The sequence below is a fragment of the Chenopodium quinoa genome, unplaced genomic scaffold (assembly GCF_001683475.1).
Source record: "Chenopodium quinoa cultivar QQ74 unplaced genomic scaffold, ASM168347v1, whole genome shotgun sequence".
NCBI classification, from domain to species: Eukaryota; Viridiplantae; Streptophyta; class Magnoliopsida; order Caryophyllales; family Amaranthaceae; genus Chenopodium; species Chenopodium quinoa.
Genome location: NW_018743021.1, coordinates 1,828,376 through 1,848,195, shown reverse-complemented (window position 1 = coordinate 1,848,195; position 19,820 = coordinate 1,828,376). Strand labels below are relative to the sequence as shown.

Below are 19,820 nucleotides of genomic sequence, written 5' to 3'. Positions count from 1 at the left end.
ATGTCATGAAAAAATCTTACCCTCGTATACAAAATAAAGTTAAAACTGTTTGAATTACGTACAATTTTAAATTAATCATAATTGAAACCAGCTTTGAAATTGATCATATACTTCGTATCTAGTACGAGTATAAATTTTCAAAACACATAAATCACGAGTTCAAAACTAATTCACCATTATAGACTTTTTTTCTATTTAAACTTCTAAAAAACACTTTTAAGACTTTTAGTTTAATAAATTTCCTTGTATTTTCTCCTTAAAAGTTAGTAAAAAAAATTATCTTCACAACAAAACTTAAATGAGAATTTCTTTAAAAAAAAACTTAAGTGAGAATTAATGTTGACCGTTGATGATGTATTTTTATAATAGATCTGACGGCTGACATGTATGCGTGTGATTAATTTTGTTGGTTATTACTTCCCCTATGTTAGCTTTTTTCCACTTTTACGCTGCACACCTCTTTCTCTCTTCTCCATTGAAGCATACTCTGAATTCTCCATTGAAGCGGCTTCTTTGCTTTCTTCCATTGAAGCAGCTTCTAAGGTAAGATGTTTTTTACTCTATCTTTTTCTATAGCACATCTATCAATTTCACAATCTAGGGTTACCGTTAATTTTACTCTGTATAGTCAATTTAGGGTTCTTTAAGGTGGACTGCTGAACTATTGATTATGATTACTCAACTTATGAAACATTATAACCAGCGATTTTGTGGGTAACGTTTTTGTATTGTGCAATTTATGTTGATATTCTTTAGCATGTTGAATTTTATGCAATATTTTGAGCATATGCTGTTAATTGTGTCAAATTTGGCTGCTAATTTGTTGCAAGATTTTGTTTATAAACCTTTAAAGTTAGGACGAAGCTGTGAAAATGTACCGTTTTTCCCTCGGTTTGACCCATGGCTCAGGGACGGCCTCGTCGTAGGCAACTCATGTTTAACAAAATGAAATCTATTGGCAGACATACTCTTCTTTCTTTGCCTATCTTTGAGTTAGATAGTAAGAAAATGTAAATTATAAGATAGGAGACATTGTAAATTCATGTTTAAGAAAATGAAATCTATTGGCTGAAAGACCCTTTAGCTAATTCGCTCAAATAAGATTAGGGGTTTCGGGGATTTTCCTAACTTGAAATAGGGAAATTTTAATGCTAGTTGTTCGTTTGAGTTGCTTTCGGGTAGCCTCAACTAGGGGTGAAACCAAGTAGATAGCTTGGTTGTGTCTCATAAATGGTTGGCTTGAGCCTTTCTCGAAGCTATCAAATCATGCAATAAGGAATTCAAGCTCAGTGCATTTGCTATTGATAACCCCTTAAATTTGATTTTAATTAACTAGAAAGATTGCTGAATTTCCAACTCCTCAATTGATGAAGCTCACTTTTGTAATTTTACTACTCCCTCCGTCTGTTATTTACATGCCTATTTCTAATATTTATTACTTACATAATATAGAGAAGGCATGTAGATAAGGGACGGAGGGAGTACTGAATATTATTATTTTCTTTTCTGAAAAAAATTTGGCTCTTCATTTGAGAAGATTCAAGTCAATTGTGCTTTCTTGTCTACTCGTGATGGTTAAATTATGATCGAGTACTTAACTAGTTTTCGTTAGCATTATAGCTTCTAACATGTGATTCAATCTAACTGTTAGGAAATAAGGGTGTAATTGCGTTTGATTAATGCGGAACAAGTCAATGAAATTAAGAACGAGAAAAACAATAAAGAAGATAAACAAATAACACAAGGATTTACTTGGTTCGTTCAAAATAGACCTACATCCACGGGTGGGGGATTCGAGAGCTTCTTCACTATAATGGAGAAAGAAACAAGAGAATAATACAAGGAGTCCTAAATCTAATGGCTCAAAAGGTATGATCTAATTGATCAACTAAAGGGTCATTTTATAACACAAGGAAACCCTAATAAAACCCTAAGATTGTTCCCCAAGTATATTCAAATAGCCGTCATAGAAAAGATATAATTTTAGGAAATATTCCATAAATTATCCTAGAATAACCTAACTACCGAGCTATAGCTCGGCAGCTAGCTCATACCTGCCGCAAGTCTTCATAGGGCCGAGCTATAGCTCACTCGCATAGAGCTATAGCTCGCCTCGTTGCAAATTTCCAGCTTCGTCAGGTTTTTGTAAAACGGTCATAACTTTCTCGTTTCTTATCGGAATCGGGCATATGATCTATCGTTGGAAAGCTCTTGAACCAAGCTATCACCTCCAATTTGAATCACCTCAAAATCAGTTGTAGTTTGAGAGATATAAGCGTTCAAAGTCAGCCCTACTAGATTTCAAGTCACAATTTAACAATCTCCACCTTGACTTGAAATCGACCAAAAAACAAGGTAACTCCACCTTGAACCAAAAACCAAGAAGTAATGCTCATAATAAAACATAAAACCTCCACCTTAAACAAAACTCCATAAGCCTACTCACATTAGGCTATCACCAAACAGACATCTTCCATAACTTGTGAACCGGTGCGTCTTCGAACACAAAATTCCGTACACAAAACCATCACATGGCCTAGATTGAGAGTATAATGTCCCGACGCGAAGCATGCTTATCAAAATTGACCAAACTCTCTTCAAACACTTCTTCATCTAAAAAAATCAAACCAAAAAAACTCAAGCAATTCTAGAAAAATAAAAAATTACATCAAAAATTTCTGAATTGCAATTGTACTTAGTTAATCACAAAAGTACCAAAATTGAGATAAGAAATAGCATAACTAGAACAAAATCTAATGCATAACCAAGAATGCTAATTTATCACAAATGAAAATCAAAAGCAATCTATCATAGACTCCATACCAAAAATCCACACGGTTTCTCGTTTTACCAAGAGATCTCAAAGGGGAACTTATCATGAAGAGATCGTAGAAACCGCAACCCCAAAGCTCGTAACCCTAAAGTGCATAATCATCATCATCGTTGGTATTGGCAATATTTGCGGATTTGTCCTCATTGGACTTCTCCACATTCTTCTTCTTAAATTTCCAACACTCGGCTTTGATATGACCCTTCACATGAAAATAGTTACAAACTTTTCCTTTACCAAAATTCTTATTACCACCATGAGCAACTAAAGCATTATTTTGAGCCGAATTATCAGATTTATTAACCAATTTATTGTCAATTAAATCTCTTTGAGTTAAGGCATCCTTAACATCCTCCAAACTCAAATCATCTCTACCATACAATAAAGTATCTCGAAAATGCTTATACGTAGGCGGTAAAGAACACAACAACCTAATAGCCATATCCTCATCATCGATCTCAACATCGATGTTTTGCAAATCCATAATAATAGAGAAGAATTCATCTAAATAAGACTTAAGCGGTTTATCTTTTTCTAGACGAAGATCATGAAGTCTAGATTTGAGTAGTAGACGGTTGGTCACACTCTTTGTCATATAAAGTGACTCCAACTTCAACCACAAACCCGCAGAAGTCGTCGTAGACGGTTGGTCACACTCTTTGTCATATAAAGTGACTCCAACTTCAACCACAAACCCGCAGAAGTCGTCTCCTTGGCAACCTCTCTCAAAACATCATTAGAGAGACATAATTGAATTGCCGAAAAAGTCTTCAAATCGATCTCCTCCCATGTATCCACCGTCATGCCCGAAGGCTTGTTGGATACACCTTCAAGAGCCTTGTGACAGCTCCTTTGAACCAAGATGGCTTTCATCTTCATTTGCCATAGGCCAAAGTGCACTTGCCTATCGAATTTCTCAATATCAAATTTCATTGGCATAATTTAATCAAACTAACCTATAAACACCTAAACCTTAAGACCTTAAAACCTTGGCTCTGATACCACTTGTTAGGAAATTAGGGTGTAATTGTGTTTGATTACTGCGGAACAAGTGAATGAAATTAAGAACGAGAAAAACAATAAAGAAGATAAACAAAGAACACAAGGATTTATGTGGTTCGGTCAAAATAGACCTACATCCACGGGTGGGGGATTCGAGAGCTTCTTCACTATAATGGAGAAAGAACGAGAGAATAGTGGCTCAAAAAAGGTATGATCTAATTGATCGACTAAAGGGTCCTTTTATAACACAAGGAAACCCTAATAAAACCCTAAGATTGTTCCCCAAGTATACTCAAATAGCCGTCATAGAAAAGATATAATTTTAGGAAATATTCCATAAATTATCCTAGAATAACCTAACAACCGAGCTATACCTCGGAAGCTAGGTCTGCCTGCCGCAAGTCCTCAAAGGGCCGAGCTATAGCTCACTCGCATAGAGCTATAGCTTGCAGCCTCGTTGCAAATTTCCAGTTTCGTCAGGTTTTTGTAAAACGGTCATAACTTTCTCGTTTCTTATCGGAATTGGGCATATGACCTATCGTTGGAAAACTCTTGAACCAAGCTATCACCTCCAACTTGAATCACCTCAAAATCAGTTGTAGTTTGAGAGATATAATCGTTCAAAGTCAGCCCTACTAGATTTCGAGTCACAATTTAACTCTTAACTTTTGAAAAAAAAAAAGGGTGGTTTATTCATGTATTGGAGAAAGTGTTGGTCGTGAATTTTGTGTATTGGCCAGCTGTGGTGCTGTATGTGATTGGCTGGCACTTTTTGTATTTTAGCTTGTATATTGAAGCACGTTCACTGATAGATGTGAACTTGTTGGCCTTGACCTGCTTGCAACTTTGCAGACCATGTATAGAGAGAGACATCATCTTCACAGAATTTGTGTGCATGTGTATGTATATGCAATTTACTTTTAATCTAACATTGACTTTTCTTATCTTTTGGAAAACCAATCAGGGAACGGAATTGATCTAGGGGGATGGAAACTACTCAAGTAAATGTTTCTGATGAGTTTGAGGAGGGTGCTGTGTCTGATGGCCATGGCCTTGATGATCAATTAATTGGAGAACATACTGCTGTATCAAGTTTTGAATTCTGCTCCAAAGAAATGGTGACATCCTTTGAGAACAAGAAGCAAAGTAATCCTGTTAACTTAAAGGAATTTCCTATGCATCTGGGAATTAGTTGTGATCCAAGTTTACAAGCTCCATCTGTTCCTGGTAAACTTTAAAATTTCTGGCTTGAAAATAAATCTAGTAATCTACCACTTGTTTGTTGAGTTTTATTTTGGGGTGGCTTGCTTGCTAGGTTTTCTCTCAAGGACAATAATTTAGATCATTTCCTGATTTAGTTATGCTTTGCCAACCTTCAACGCATTTGAATTGTTTAGTAGGATAATTCTATTGGATTGGTTTGGCTTGTTGGATTCAGTTCCTATGTGTCCATTCTAATGAATTCTTGCAATCCACTTAGCTTTCTTTGCTCCCTTAAACAGAAATTATTTCTAAACAAACTGCTGTGGAAGGGTCATTATGTTCCTTAAATCTTATCATATTGCATCATTTTTATATACTTCGTATGTTGCTATCTGACGAGTTCAAGTTACTTCTATATGTATAAATAAACTACTGTATTTAGAAGTTAAGTCTACTCCTTACGTTTACTGTGCAGCATTTATGTAAGATTATAAATAAACTACTGTATTTAGAAGTTAAAGTCTACTCCTTACGTTTACTGTGCAGCATTCATGTAAGATGAAAGTCAATATGAATGAATTTTAACGGCCTCAAATCAAATTTTTTTGGTTGCTTAAATTAGGTGTGTCAAAGTGTTATGTATTCAAGAGCCAATTACAGGAATATGCCCAAAAGGTTGGGCTTCCGACTCCTGAGTATGAGACAACTAAAGAAGGCCCTTCACATGAGCCTTCTTTCAGGTCAACTGTGATCGTGGATGGTGTCCGATATGAATCACTGCCTGGTTTCTTCAATCGGAAAGCAGCAGAACAATCAGCAGCTGAAATTGCATTAATGGATCTATCTAAGAGCGGGGGTAAGAAGGATTCGATTGCTGTGCCTGTGGTAAGTGAGTTAAATTACCAGTTGAGGCATATCAGTTATAATCTTACATTCTTACCAATAATGAGTTTAGGTGAAATTTTTTTTTACTTGAATGTATTGTACTATTATTCATTTTTTGTTTTAGGTTTAGGGTATATTTTGATGAACTGCTTCAGGTGTGCACCTTTTCTGTTTCTTATTGGCTGACTTGAGCACACTTTGAGAGGAAGTTAGAGGAAATTTTTATTGTTTAAAAATTAAGCCAGCTTCAGTGCAATTTTAAATATACTGTCAACAAGTAACCATTGTTAACTAAAATCATTTGCTTAGACATGATTAATCTAATCTTCAATCATTTTTGCTACTAAAGCTAAATAGATCTCTATGCTTTGACTACTGTTCAACAAGGCCTTTTTCAAGACATGATACATTAAGCTAAATATGACAGTGCTCTGTAATCTTAATTGCAACCTCTATCTGTTTAATAGAAGTGTAAGAGTGTCTCCAGTCCTACTGTGTTTGATCCCTGAGTTTCAGGTTCGGTTCAATTTATGGGTCATTGAATCTTATACTGGCTTATCACTGCAATTATTTTTGTCAGCATGAGACAGGTTTATGCAAGAATTTGCTCCAAGAATATGCACAGAAGATGAATTATGCAATTCCTACTTACATATGCCGGAAGGATGACACCCCTGGTAAGACGGCTGTCTTTTCTTGTACTGTTGAGATAGGGGCTATTCAGTACATTGGGGCTGCTGCAAGAAATAAAAAGGATGCTGAGATCAAAGCTGCAAGGACTGCCCTGCTTGCAATTCGGTCAAGTGGTTCTGTTGGAGGTCAGAAACTTGACAACAAACCTCTGTATACAGTTATCCCAAGCAAAAGAAAGATGCAAGAGACAGCTCCTCCACAAATGGAGACTGTAAAAGTGAAGAAGCCAAAGAAACCCCGTTCTTCAAAGAAATCACAAAACCGGATGAAACCTTGTGATTCTGATTATCAAAGTCATGCTGGGATCATGGGTGTTTTGGTCAGTAATGATATCGGTACTCCAACTGCCTTTCAACCATATGAAAATGGTTTATCTGATGTCCAAGTACCAAATCAAGGTCAAAATTCCAATTGTTTGGCAAGTTCAGATCAGGATAATTTGCCCATGAAGAATTGCCAACTTAATGGAAAAACATTTGTTGTCGAAGGTTCTTCTGATTCTGTAGTCTGTGTGGTTGACTCTAGCCCAACTCATGATCACAGAAACTCTGATGTTGGTAACGACTTGTCCATGACAATGGGTCCACCCTCAGTGCAATCTGACAATGGTAAAATTGATCAGGGTGTTGGCAAAGTCACCGGTGATGCACTCCAGTAGCTCTACTTTCTAGGCAAGTTGAGTGCATTGCCTACAAATTTTGGGATACTCAGGAAGATCCAGCAACTGCAGTGGCAGCTAGAAGGCACATGGGGGAAGGAAACAAAGCTTGCACAATGTACCTTCTGACCGATAATATCTGTAAGTTTTATAGTATGGTTTGATGAGATTTTTGTAGGTAGGGAAGGGGGAGTGAGACATCTATTTACCCATGTCTTGAAAGAGGGGTCCATTGGGGATTGTAGAAGTAACCCTAGATACACTATAAATTGAGCATGCCATTTGTTATTGGTATCTAGCAAACAAATGGATTATCTAGAAGTGAGAGCATACATAGTTTAGAATGGTTAGAAGGGCAATCATAGATTTGTATGTCCGTCTTTATTTATTTATATTCAACTTCACACCGGTGGCTGTTCAACTGTTCAAGCACAATGCAGCAATAGTTGGTTTTGCTTCGACGGCCACATTAACTGGGTTTGGTTTGGCTGCAGCAATAGTTGGTTTTGGTTCGACTGCAGCAATAGTTGGTTTTGGTTCGACTGGCTCATAGCATAACTATCGGAATTTCTTCTTTATCCTTTGTTTTCTGGTAGAGGTCCAATTTCGACTCCCCCGACCAATGAGAACTGAACCCGGATCTACCTATACGGAGATGTATACAAATGTATTGAGTATTGGTTTCTCAAGGCAATAGAGTAGTTGTTTATTATTTGACGGCGTGGGAGTTGCTGCGATAGCGCAGTGTTTTAAGTATTGAAGTGTTGTTTATAATACAGAGTACGAAGACTAGCTTTCGTATTTCTGCCGACAACAAAATATGTACCAATTATTATAAGATGTAGAGTGGGAAACAGCTACTTGTTTGTATACGTTATGTCGTTGAATTCATATTGCAGACTCTAGGAATTTTTCTTTTATGATATGATTCTTTTTAGGGAGTATTGCTGTTAAAAAAGTAAGTACGGAACACTGATACTACCTCCGTGACTCCGTCTGCAAAAGAACGACCCATTTGGCCTAATTTGTCAAAAAGAATGACCTATTTGCATTAAAATCCCCACCAATTTGCAATAATATGTGCAAAATTAGCTTTTCCATATAAAATTTTGTTTCTCTATGTACTTTACTCTCTCTCTCTCTACACTTTTTTACAAACTCCATGTAAATTTATCTTTCTAATATACTTTTACTTCTTTTTATTTAACTTTTTTAATACCCTCGAAATCAACCCAAATGGGTCGTTCTTTCGGGGACGGAGGGAGTAAGAATTTTATGCATTTAATGTAGGTGCAGAATACAAGCATTGGATACACTTTCAAAGTTTCAATTAAGCATGTCATAATCACCATGCAAATTATACGGAGTAAATAGTTCTACAAATGATAATATTTCTAGTTTTGGTTCCTTGCATAGATGCATGCAGTTTTAACTTTTAAGGACTCGTAATGCTTATATCTTTTTCAAAGGTGGACTTTACTTGCAAAAGTATTAAAATCCAATATGAGTTTCACAACTTGCTGAATTTTTTTGTTGCCTACCTCAGTTTTTTTTAATTAACCCGTTTTGATTTTTACACTATTTATCACCCCTTTTTTTACGGTTTTTAAAATTGTTTCAAATAGCACATAAAGGAAACATGTCAACTGTCAAGGAAGTATATCTTAGTAAGCCTCAAATTTTTTATTTTTTATAAGGTGAAATAATTTGTCATTTGTTTATCATTCTACCCAAGGTGTATTTTTTTTTTCTTTTCCGTTTTTGTAAGTTTGGCTTTTATGTATATCAAGTATCAACACATAAAAATGAACATTTGATCTAACATTCCCCTATATAATGTGTTTGGGTCCAATTTAGTCCAATTGGGCCTAGTCATTAAATGATCCAATTTAAAGCCCAAGGTCACGGTTCAACTCTCCAATTGTGCTAAAGTCAAAGATCAGTCATCAAGGCAAGTCAATTGGGCTAAGGCCCAACTTCTCCATATATGCAAAGGTATAAAAGCCATCAATATTACATTTGTACATTCATTCAAACAAAGCCTCAAGCAATCAATTCTCTTGCATAGCATTCTCTTTCTACACACTGTACTGACTTTATCATCGGAGGGGCCTTCCTCGGCAACACCCCCGAGGCTAGTTTACGTGTGTTTACTGTGCAGGAAACCTTCGAACCAACATCACTTGGACCGAATCCAGTCTTCTCCACTTCATCGGACCTTCGACAAGGTCCCATTGTTTTCACCCGAAACAATTTGGCGCCGTCTGTGGGGAAGACTTTCAAAAATCTTTAAGCCAAGTTTCTAACCAAAATCATCTTGCAATTATCTTAGTAGCAATGGCTAAGAACCGCAAGAGCAAAAGCCTCCGTCAAGGAGCAGGCGAAAAGCCTAAAACCCCTACACCATCACCCTCACCGGACCGGAACTCTCCCAAGGGTGCCAGCTCGGGGGGAGGATCATACAGAGAGGATTCCCTTTCTCCCGTAATTCATAACTCTCATCATAGGCCGAGTCACTCTCGGTCTAGCAGGGGTCAGTCCGATCATAGGACACATTCAGTGCCCCAAAGCCAACCATCAATTGTTCGCTCTCATTCCCATACTCAGCCGAGGACCCCTTTGACGGGGCCCAGCTCAGAGGAGGTGGCAAGAGCGCTGGCAGTGCTCATGGAGGCAATGAGGGCACAAAATATGCCTCTACCTCGCGATCGAACTCCTCCGCATACCCGGCATCAGCGGAGGAAGCTAGACCATGATGGTGGGAAACTTCCTTCCTTCCGGGAACTGGAAGAGTGGGAAGAGGATACCTGGAAAACTGAAAAAGAGAGGAAAAAGAACCCTCAATTCTTCAGAGGATCCTCGACCTCCCGACAGGAAACGCATAAGAGCAGCAACTCAGCTTCTCGGCCAGAATCTGCTCGCCAAGAACCTGAGACTGTTCGCCGAATTGTTCTCGACCGACTCGGCGGCAAGGAACCGAGCGTGCACAGTCGCCTCTCGTTCCCTGCAGCCGAGGCCCAGACTTCCCAGCCAGGGACGAAAACCACTCCTACCTCTCTAAGAGGGCGGAGCGCGGTCCCTTCGGCCAGGAACAAGGGCAAAGCCGTTATGCTACCCGCCAGTTCCCCATTCGAGCAATGGAAACTGGAAGAGCACGTGCCCACGGTTAAAATACCGTCGCACATCACATATGATGGGACCTCGGATCCGAAGGACCACGTTGCCTCGTATGAGGCTCATATGCATCTTTGCCCCAGATCCGAAGCGACTTGGTGCAAATATTTCCCAACCACTCTCAAGGGGGTCGCGCAAGCATGGATCTCCAAGGGAGTAAAGCAAGGCTCTATAACAGGGTGGGATGATCTGTCCTCCAAATTTAGGAGCAAGTTTTCCACGGCAAACCACCGAGAAAAGACTACTGCAGAACTCATGGGTCTGCAGCAGGGGGAGACCGAAAGCCTCCGAGACTATCTGACCCGTTTCAGCAACGAGTCATCCAGCGTCTCTCAGCTGGACCAGGGGCTAGCCGTTTTTGCAATGCAGAATGCCTTTTAGCCCGGGAAGTTCCTAGACTTCATGGTCATGCATACCCCGCAGACCTTGGAGGAAGCTCTGAGCGCCTCGGATAAATTCATCCGAGCGGAAGAGTGGAACAAAACAAAAACCCAACCTCAATTTGGGGGAGGGAAGCAAAAACAAACACCCTTGTCTGAAGGCCAAGGCCAGAGGACAAAGGGAAAGGCAAAGGCCTCGGAACAGTCTTCGGCCAGCGACCCAAAGAAGGAAAAATCTGCCTCATACACAGGCAGATACGAGTCCTACACTCCGCTCTCTCTTCCACGCGCCAAAATTTACAGCGTGACGAAGGAGGAGCAGAGTTACCGAAAGCCGAGACCACTCCCAGAGTGGTATCAGCGAAAAAATAAAAATCAGTGGTGCGAGTTCCACAAATCTTCGGGACATAACACTGAGGAGTGTATCCAACTGAAGGACCAGATAGAGGACATGGTCCGGAAGGGATACTTGAAAAAATACATCGCGGATCACCGCGAGAAAAAGGAGTCCGAGAAGTCAGCAAAGGACTCTCGGCAAGACCTCGATTTCCCCCGGAAGAACAGTAAAAAGCCAGAGGGAAAATTCTCTCCGATCAATGTTATCTCGGGAGGAATATGCTCTCGGAGGGAGCACAAGCAACACCTTAGGGCTCTGACCCACCAGGTGAACAACGCTGACATTCAGCCTCCCCAGTCGCCGGTGCCGAACATGACGTTCACGGCCGCCGACTGCCGGGGGGTAACGTTCCCTCACGAGGATCCGTTGGTGATCATCGCCACGGTGGCCAACCACGACGTCAGTAAGGTCCTTGTTGACGGTGGCAACGGAGCAAACATTCTGTTCCGAAAGGCCTACAATCAAATCAAGTTGAAGCCCAAGCACCTTACGCCGGTACCCTACCCGGTATCCGGGTTCAACGGGGCTTCAACTTATCCAGATGGGAAGGTGACACTTCCTGTCACCATCGGCTGCGATGAGGCAGCCAGGAATGTCATGATTGAATTTTTGGTCATTGAGGCTCCTTCAGTGTACAACGTGATTTTGGGGAGACCTATAATTCATGAGATCCAAGGGGTCGTCTCAACTTATCATCAGCTGATAATTTACGTCTCAGACGCTGGCTTCCCCGAAAGGATACAGGGCAACCAAAAGGACGCCCGAAGGTGCAACTACCTCAAGCCATCCAGTAGTCGCCCAGATGACGACAAGGATGAGGAGGAGAAAGAAAAAGAAAGAGAGCCAAGCACAAAAAAGCCGAAAGGCCTAAGTGCTTCGGCCCAAGGATCTGTACCCAGAGAAAAAGGGCCCGAAAGGGAAAAGGCTAGCTCATCAGCTGAACCGAAAGACTCAGAGAGCCAGCCGAAGAACAAAAAGACTGGGACACCTGCTGACATAGGCAGCAGGCCAGATTCTAAAGAGTCCAGTCCATCAGCAATGGACATGGACCAACAGACTGAAACAGTTGAGTTGGCCGAAGGAGACGTTGAGAAATGTGTAACAATCGGGATGGACCTTGATCCGAACACCCGTTGTGAACTTATTCAGCTCCTTCAGGACAATAGAGATGTGTTTGCTTTCTCGGCAGCTGATATGCCTGGGATAAGTCCAGACCTCATCTCCCACAAGCTTAATGTTGACCCAACGTGTCGACCAATTAAGCAAAAGAAGCGGAATTACTCCGCTAATAAGAACCGAGACATCGCAGCCGAGGTCAAAAAGTTGCTGGAGGCAGGCTTCATCGAGCCTTGTCAGTATCCAGAATGGCTTGCAAATGTGGTGATGGTTCAGAAGGCCAATGGTACCTGGAGGATGTGCGTTGACTTCACAGACCTAAATAAGGCTTGTCCGAAGGATTTCTGTCCCTTGCCGAGGATCGATCAGCTAGTTGATTCGACAAGTGGCCATGCCTTGCTTAGTTTCATGGACGCATTCTCGGGGTATCATCAGATCTTCATGCACCCCGACGATCGAGCAAAGACGGCATTCGTCACGAGCGCCGGGGTGTACAATTATAAAATGATGCCCTTCGGATTGAAAAATGCGGGGGCAACCTATCAAAGGCTGGTGGATCAAGTTTTCGCCGATCAAAAGGGCCGAAACATGGAAGTCTACGTCGACGATTCGATCGTCAAAAGCAAAAAATCTGAGGACCATGTAAAAGACCTGGCTGAAACCTTCGCCACCTTGAGAAAACATCAAATGAAGTTGAATCCGAAGAAGTGTGTCTTCGGCGTGAAGTCAGGGAAATTCCTTGGGTTCATAGTCAGCAAAAGGGGGATTGATGCCAATCCCTCCAAAGTCAAAGCGGCGCTCGACCTTCCTGAGCCGAAAACAAAGCGGGATGTTCAGCGGCTCACCGGAAGAATGGCAGCCCTCTCGAGGTTTATTTCCAGAGCTTCGGATAAGGGGTTACCTTTCTTCAAAGCCCTGAAACTCCCGAAAACAAAAGAGCTCGTTTGGGAGGAAGAGCAAAAAGACGCCTTTAAGCAGCTTCGGGAGCATCTGGCTTAACTCCTAACGCTGGCTAGCCCAGCAGAAGGAGAAACTTTGTACCTGTATGTGGCCATCCACCATCAGTGCATTACTGCTGAAGGAAGAAAGCAAAAGTCAGCAACCGATCTATTTTGTCAGTCATACACTGACGGATGCCGAGACTCGCTACCCTCTACTCGAGAAAGTCGCTTTTGCGGTAGTAGTAACTGCTCGGAAGCTGAGGCCCTATTTTGATTGCCATCAGATAGTGGTCTTAACTGATCAGCCGCTGGAAAAAGTTCTCGGCAAAGTTGAAAAATCTGGTAGGCTGGCCAAGTGGGCTTTTGAGCTCACCGAATTCAGCATCAGCTACCATCCGAGGGCTGCCATTAAGGCTCAAGCTCTAGCGGATTTCTTGGCCGAATGCTCATACCAGGAAGCGCTAGACAATGAAAAGAAAGTCTGGACCGTGTTTACGGACGGATCTTCCACCGAAAATGGTTCGGGGGCAGGAGTAGTGATAACCTCTCCCGAAGGCAAATCCTTCGAGTATGCACTAAAATTTTCTTTTAAGACCTCGAACAACGAAGCCGAATATGAGGCAGCAATCGCTAGCCTAGAATTGCGCATCACCTTGGAAGTCGATCATGTCTGCCTGAAAACAGACTCTCAACTAGTTGCATATCAGATCAGCGGCAGCTACGAGGCCAAAGAGCCCTCCATGATAGCCTATCTTGCCAAGATCAAATCAGTCATTGCAAAGCTGAAAACTTTTGAGGTTCAGCTGATCCCAAGGGGTCAGAATACTCAAGCCGATGCACTCTCCAAACTTGCCAGTTCAACTCTCACTGAGCTGAACAGATCTGTATATGTGGAAGTGCGTCGAGAAAGAAGTGTCGATGAAGCACCTGAAGTGTGCTGCGCTGACCCAGAGCCTAGCTGGATGGACCCCATCCTAGCTTTCAAACTTCGGGGAGAAACTCCCGAAGATAGAGCTTTAGCCTCCAAGATGAAGAGAACCAGTTCAAGGTTCATTGTCTTCAGGGGGGAGCTTCTGAAAAAGTCCTTCTCGGCCCCATTGCTGAAATGCGTGGGATCAACAGATGCAGATTATATCCTACGGGAGATTCACCTCGGCATCAGTGGGAACCACATCGGGGGAAGGACCTTAGCCCACAAGGCATTGAGGGCTGGATATTACTGGCCCACCATGATCACAGATACTAAGGAGCTGGTCCGGAAATGCGAAAAATGTCAAAAATACGCACCAGTTATCCACCAGCCAACAAGGGATCTTCAGCCGATCCTTAATCCACTCCCGTTTGCCCAATGGGGACTGGATATACTAGGACCATTTCCAGAGGCTGTGTACCAAAAAAAATGGCTGATAGTTGGTGTTGACTACTTCAGTAAGTGGATCGAGGCCGAAGCAGCCTCGAACATTATAGAGCAAACTGTCAGAAAATTTATCTGGCAGAATATCATCACTCGTTTCGGCATCCCGAGAGTATTTGTCTTCGATCATGGGAGGCAATTCGATAACTTACCGCTGAAGCGGTATACAGACCAGTTCGGTATCAAACTGGCATATTCAGCGGTATGCCACCCGCAAAGTAACGGACAAGCTGAAGCTGCAAATAAACAGATCCTAAATGCCCTCAAAAAGAGGGTAGAAGATCAAAAGTCCAAGTGGCTGGAGGAGCTCCCTGGAACCCTTTGGTTCTTCGGACAACTGAAAAAGAGGCAACGGGCTATTCACCTTTTGAACTGGTGTATGGTGCCGAAGCCGTTCTTCCAGTGGAAATTGGCTCTGAGAGCTTACGAGTGCACCACTTCTCGGCTGAGAATGAACGACTGATGAAGGAATCTCTCGATTTCCTCGACGAAGTAAGAGACTCGGCCCGAGACAGAATGGCTGCTTATAAGCAGAGAATCAGCAAATTTTGCAACCGAAGGGTCCATGCAAGGCCTCTCAAAATTGGAGACCTTGTCCTTCGAAATGCTGCTGCAGTTCAGAAAAGCCGAATCCATGGAAAACTCTCAGCTGCATGGGAAGGGCCCTACAAAATCTGTGATGAGCTTCAGCCAGGGACATACCGACTTCGGCAGTTGGAGGGAACTGAGTTGAAAAATCACTGGAACGCTGATGTACTGAAAAAATATCATGTGTAAACCCTTCGGGGCAGAACAATCTTTATAAGTACATTTTGAATTAATGAAAGGCCTTGGAGCCATCATTTATATAAATATTTGCAACTTTTTATTCTTTCAAAGTTTTCTTGGTTCTATCTACTCTTTAAGGGTTTTTATTCAGCCTCGTCTGAAACCTTCGCCTTCGGGTAACTGGGTTTCAGATTGCTGAAAAACTCGTCTTTTTAAAGAACACTGGTCTTTCAGCTGAAGTCAAACTTTAGTAAGACTTGTTCTCCAAAGGCATGAGTCCATGGACAATTCTGGAATATTGCCTTAACTGAGCCTTGTATTCCAGAAAGCCATTATCCGAAACATTGCCTTCAGCTGGCCCTGTGTTTCGGATATCCATTTTTTTAAAGATAGCCAGAAAATTAAGGATAATAGCAACTGTTGGAAATTGTTTATTCAGCCTCGTCTGCAACCTTCCCCTTCGGGTAGCTGGGTTTCAGATTGCTGACAGACTCGTCTTTTTAAAGAACTCTGGTCTTTTAGCTGAAGTCAAACTTCAGTAAGATTTGTTCTCCAAAGGCATGAGTCCATGGACAAGTCTGGGATATTGCCTTAACTGAGCCTTGTATCCCAGAAAGCCATTATCCGAAGCAGTGCCTTCAGTTGGCCCCGTGTTTCGGATACCCATTTTTAAGAAATAGAGAAATTGTTTATTCAGCTGAAGTCATACTTCAATTTCTAAGGGGGCAAGAGGCACTACCAGTGCAAGTTTATGTTCAGCAGAATTGAAGAAACAGTAAAGCATTCAAAGTAAGACAAAGCAGTTGAAGAAAGGAACGTCAGATTAATAATTCATGCTCAGAAATTGAGCTACAAGTTCAAATAAATTAAAAACTATATCGGCAGCCGCCCACAAGCGGAAAATAACAGCTGCCGAAATACGTACAGAAGCAAAAAATAAACTGTTTGTACGACAAGGCAAGCTGAAGCAAAAAACAAACAAGGCAAAAATTCAGAAAGCCGCAAGTCTAAAGTTGAGCGCATGATGAACCGCAAGATTCTGAAGACGACTGCCGAGTTCCTATGCTTCAGCCCGAGGATCAGACTGATTAGCATTGTGGGGCCCCATGGTGGCCTCAGCCCCAGCAGCAGAAGAAGCCGGCTTTGCACTCTGCCGAGCCTCCCTTTCCCTCCGTTCAGCCTCCAACTCCTGTCTCTCAGCTTCTTCTTCGGCTTCCTCAGCCTTAAGGATTTCAGCTTCGATTGGAGTTGCATATTTCATATGAGGGTCTTCGGGATCCTGGACCCATTCAGCACATTTGGACCAGTCCAACTTCGGCTCAGCATGTAGGCAGACTCTTCGGCACACTCTGAACCCGTTTCTGAAACCCATTTCATACTCTTCTTGGGTATAGATACGGACTTTGAGTAGAGCCTCAGCATCAGCCAACTTCTTCTTTGTCTCCTCCAAGTCTTCCTTGGATTTCTTCAGCTCATCGGCGAGCTTGGAGGAGGAACCTTTTAGCTCGTTCAGCTCCTGCTGAACTTGGGAAGCCTCTGTCTGAGCCTGGGTTAGTTCTTCTTTTTTGGCCATCAGCTGATCCTCAGTTTCTTGGAGCTTAGCTCTATGAGCTTCAGCAGCAATAGCAGCCTCTGAGAGTTGGACATTCCGGGCTTGGAGCATCTCTTCAGCGGCCATTCTACTGGCTTCAAGAGCTTCCAGCTTTTGCTGCACTTCAGCTTGTGCAGCAGCTCCTTCCTGGATTCGGCTCCCAATGGTAGCCTTGAACTTGGAGATGTCCACTCCCATGTGCTCTTGAAGGAATTTTTCCCCTTCCATCAGTGGGGGAAAAACTTCCTTCTCCATAGCATCGCAGAAGGTTTTAAGGGCTTCAACAGCTCTCTTTTCATATTCTTCGCCCTTCTGCTGCTTCTCTTCAGCTGCTGCTTGCTTCAGCTTAGCAAGATTTAGCTCCTCCTCAGCTACCTTCTTGTCATACTCGGCAGCATCTACCCTATCTTGTAGGGTATCTATCAGCTCTACAGTGAGAGTCTGATTGTGCACGAACTGGAAACACGAGCACAAGTCAACAGAAAAAAAATAATAATAATAATAACTGAAACTGAATTGAAGAGCTGAATTGAAAAAGAGATAAAGGCAAGGAGAATCACCTGCATCATCAGCAGTTGGTTAGACCTGGCTGGGTCTGGAACTGATCTGCTGGATTCGCCCATCCCAGCAGTGGCCTTTAGCGACCAGATTCTTTGCCTATCTACTTCGGACATGCCAGCAAAATCGCCGAAGTAGGTTGCAACACCTTCTCGGTTCTGACCCCATATGAGGTCCCAGATGTGATCTGGGATTGGAATTCGGGGGGCCGAGAAACCCATTTCTCCAGACTGCAGCGTCTGGAAGGAAGGGAAGGATGACGATGGAGCTTCTTGAATCTTGGATGGCTCGGCATCCCCCTTCTTCTCAGAAGAGTCAATTATTATGACTTCTTCTTCTTCTTCAGGTGTGAGGACGAAGGCCTCAACCTCTCTTGCAATGTCTGCCGTGAAACCCTCAGCACTGGGCATCACAACATCCTCATTTTTGTGCTCAGCAGCACTTTCTTGAACTTCCTCTTGGACCCCTCCCTTAAGTTCGGGAGTTTTCTGATCCACCTCCATCTCGGGAGGTGGCGGAGGGGTCTTTGGAGGTGATTGAGGCGGCGGCCGGGGAACCCTCGGCGATCCATTGCCTTCCTCGGGTTCCCTTATCTCGACGCCGATGGTCATCGGCCTCCGCTGAAAGTCATGCGGGCCGATGATGGCCATTCTTCGTCGCCTTTTCTGAAGCGGCTGCTCATCCATGTCTGAGTCTGAAGACTCTTCTTGTGCCTGGTCTTCGGGACGAAAAGGGGCTTTCCCTTCTCTATGTCTATTACTCTCTTCGGACTGTAAAAGACGGGGGAGGAAGAATGTGAGTAAAAAAAAAAAAAAAACAAAACAAACACAGACAAGACTAAGTCTAAAAGCTCACCGAGGTCTTCAGCAAAGCCTCGTCTTCTTCAGCTGCCCTAGCTGCAGCTTCTTCTTCAGTAGCCCTGGAGGACCCTTCTCATCCTTCACAAGCTTCAATAACCCGTGCAACCTCTTCGGCCGTACGGGCAGCTTCAGCTTCTTCGTCTAGCAGCTGAAACCAGGGATCTCTCTTTTTCCACCAAGGCTTCTGCCTCTGATACAGAGCAACAACCTCAATTTGGAAATGGGAAGAGTCTAGATGAACTTCCCTATGCCTCGGTTCAGTGATAGAGGGGGCCCGATCAGTTACAACTCGTTCTCGGTTGACGCCAAGACGAGCGTAGTTGATACCGACGTTGGTCTCGTCCCGCTCTGAAAAAGAAGAGGGAAAAGGTCAGTTCAGTTAGGTTGGCACAACATAAAAGAGCGAAGTGAAAACGGAGGAAAAGAGATAATTAAAAAGCCTCGGCCCCAGCCGAAGAAGCTTACCATCCCTAAACTTTCGGCTGAGGCCGACAGCTGCTAACATGTTCTCTTGGAAAACATAATGCGTATCGGGGAGCCAAGTCTCCGGGATATGCTGCATTCGACCGCTGCCCCCCCGGTTCGGCAGCTTGCCGAAGATGTTCTGTTAATTAAGGTTCGGATCTGGGCTGTTATCTTCGGGGGGACCTAAACTTCCCATGTCGGGATCAGGCTCAGCAAGATACTTGGGAGCGCTGAAGACGCAAGGGTGGCCCGGGTCCGTGGGCGCCCTAACCCAAATCCATTGACCTCTCCAGTCCTTGTCTGAAGAGTCGTTCGGCCACATGGTTAGGTACTGGGGCCGAGACTCAATCCGGTACCACCCAGAACCGTGACTCCCGTGCCCACTTTGAATATTTGGCACTAGCCGATGGAGCTTTTTGAAGCAGTGCAGGTTCGGCACATACCTGAAGAACTTGCAGACCCATAAGTATGTCATCACCCTTCGGATGCTAATGGGAGTTAGCTGACATAGGGAAATATTATAATGGATCAGCAAGTCTCGGACGAATACGTCCAAAGGGAACCTCAGCCCATACTGAAGTTGTCTTGTGTACACCCTCACATACCCCGGGGGTGGACGATGGATTCTATCGGATGCCACGGGCATTCGGCACCAATACCCATCAGCTTCAAGGATGCCGTAATGCAACTCAATCTGTTCGGCAAACCGATACTGTTCAGCATTCTCCACCCACCACGAGTAGGGGCGGTTCTTTATCATGGCCGAAGCTACTTCAGCATCCTCCCACTCCGAAAACCCAGGAAGGATGTCCCAAAGGATAGCGGGAACTTCATCGTCCCGACCAGAAGCGCTCGGCCCCTCCGTTCTCTGAGGAGGAGCCGAAG

The 19,820-nt window shown here is 43.1% G+C and overlaps 1 protein-coding gene across 1 annotated transcript; it reads left to right on the top strand.

The window, feature by feature from the left end:
- The first annotated feature begins 316 nt into the window (after positions 1-316).
- On the top strand, positions 317-8,194 carry LOC110730233 (double-stranded RNA-binding protein 3-like). Its single transcript, XM_021910016.1, has 4 exons — positions 317-543; positions 4,797-5,059; positions 5,658-5,920; positions 6,501-8,194. Exons 2-4 carry the CDS (start codon positions 4,819-4,821, stop codon positions 7,269-7,271), a joined length of 1,275 nt encoding a protein of 424 aa, XP_021765708.1. The 5' UTR covers positions 317-543; positions 4,797-4,818; the 3' UTR covers positions 7,272-8,194.
- The last annotated feature ends 11,626 nt before the right edge of the window (positions 8,195-19,820 follow it).

Excerpts from the sequence above, each read along its gene's own strand:
- LOC110730233 (XM_021910016.1), top strand. The coding sequence starts at position 4,819 with ATGGAAACTACTCAAGTAAATGTTTCTGATGAGTTTGAGGAGGGTGCT. Across the intron at positions 5,060-5,657 it reads ACAAGCTCCATCTGTTCCTG|GTGTGTCAAAGTGTTATGTA; the intron begins GTAAACTTTAAA and ends TGCTTAAATTAG. Across the intron at positions 5,921-6,500 it reads ATTCGATTGCTGTGCCTGTG|CATGAGACAGGTTTATGCAA; the intron begins GTAAGTGAGTTA and ends TATTTTTGTCAG.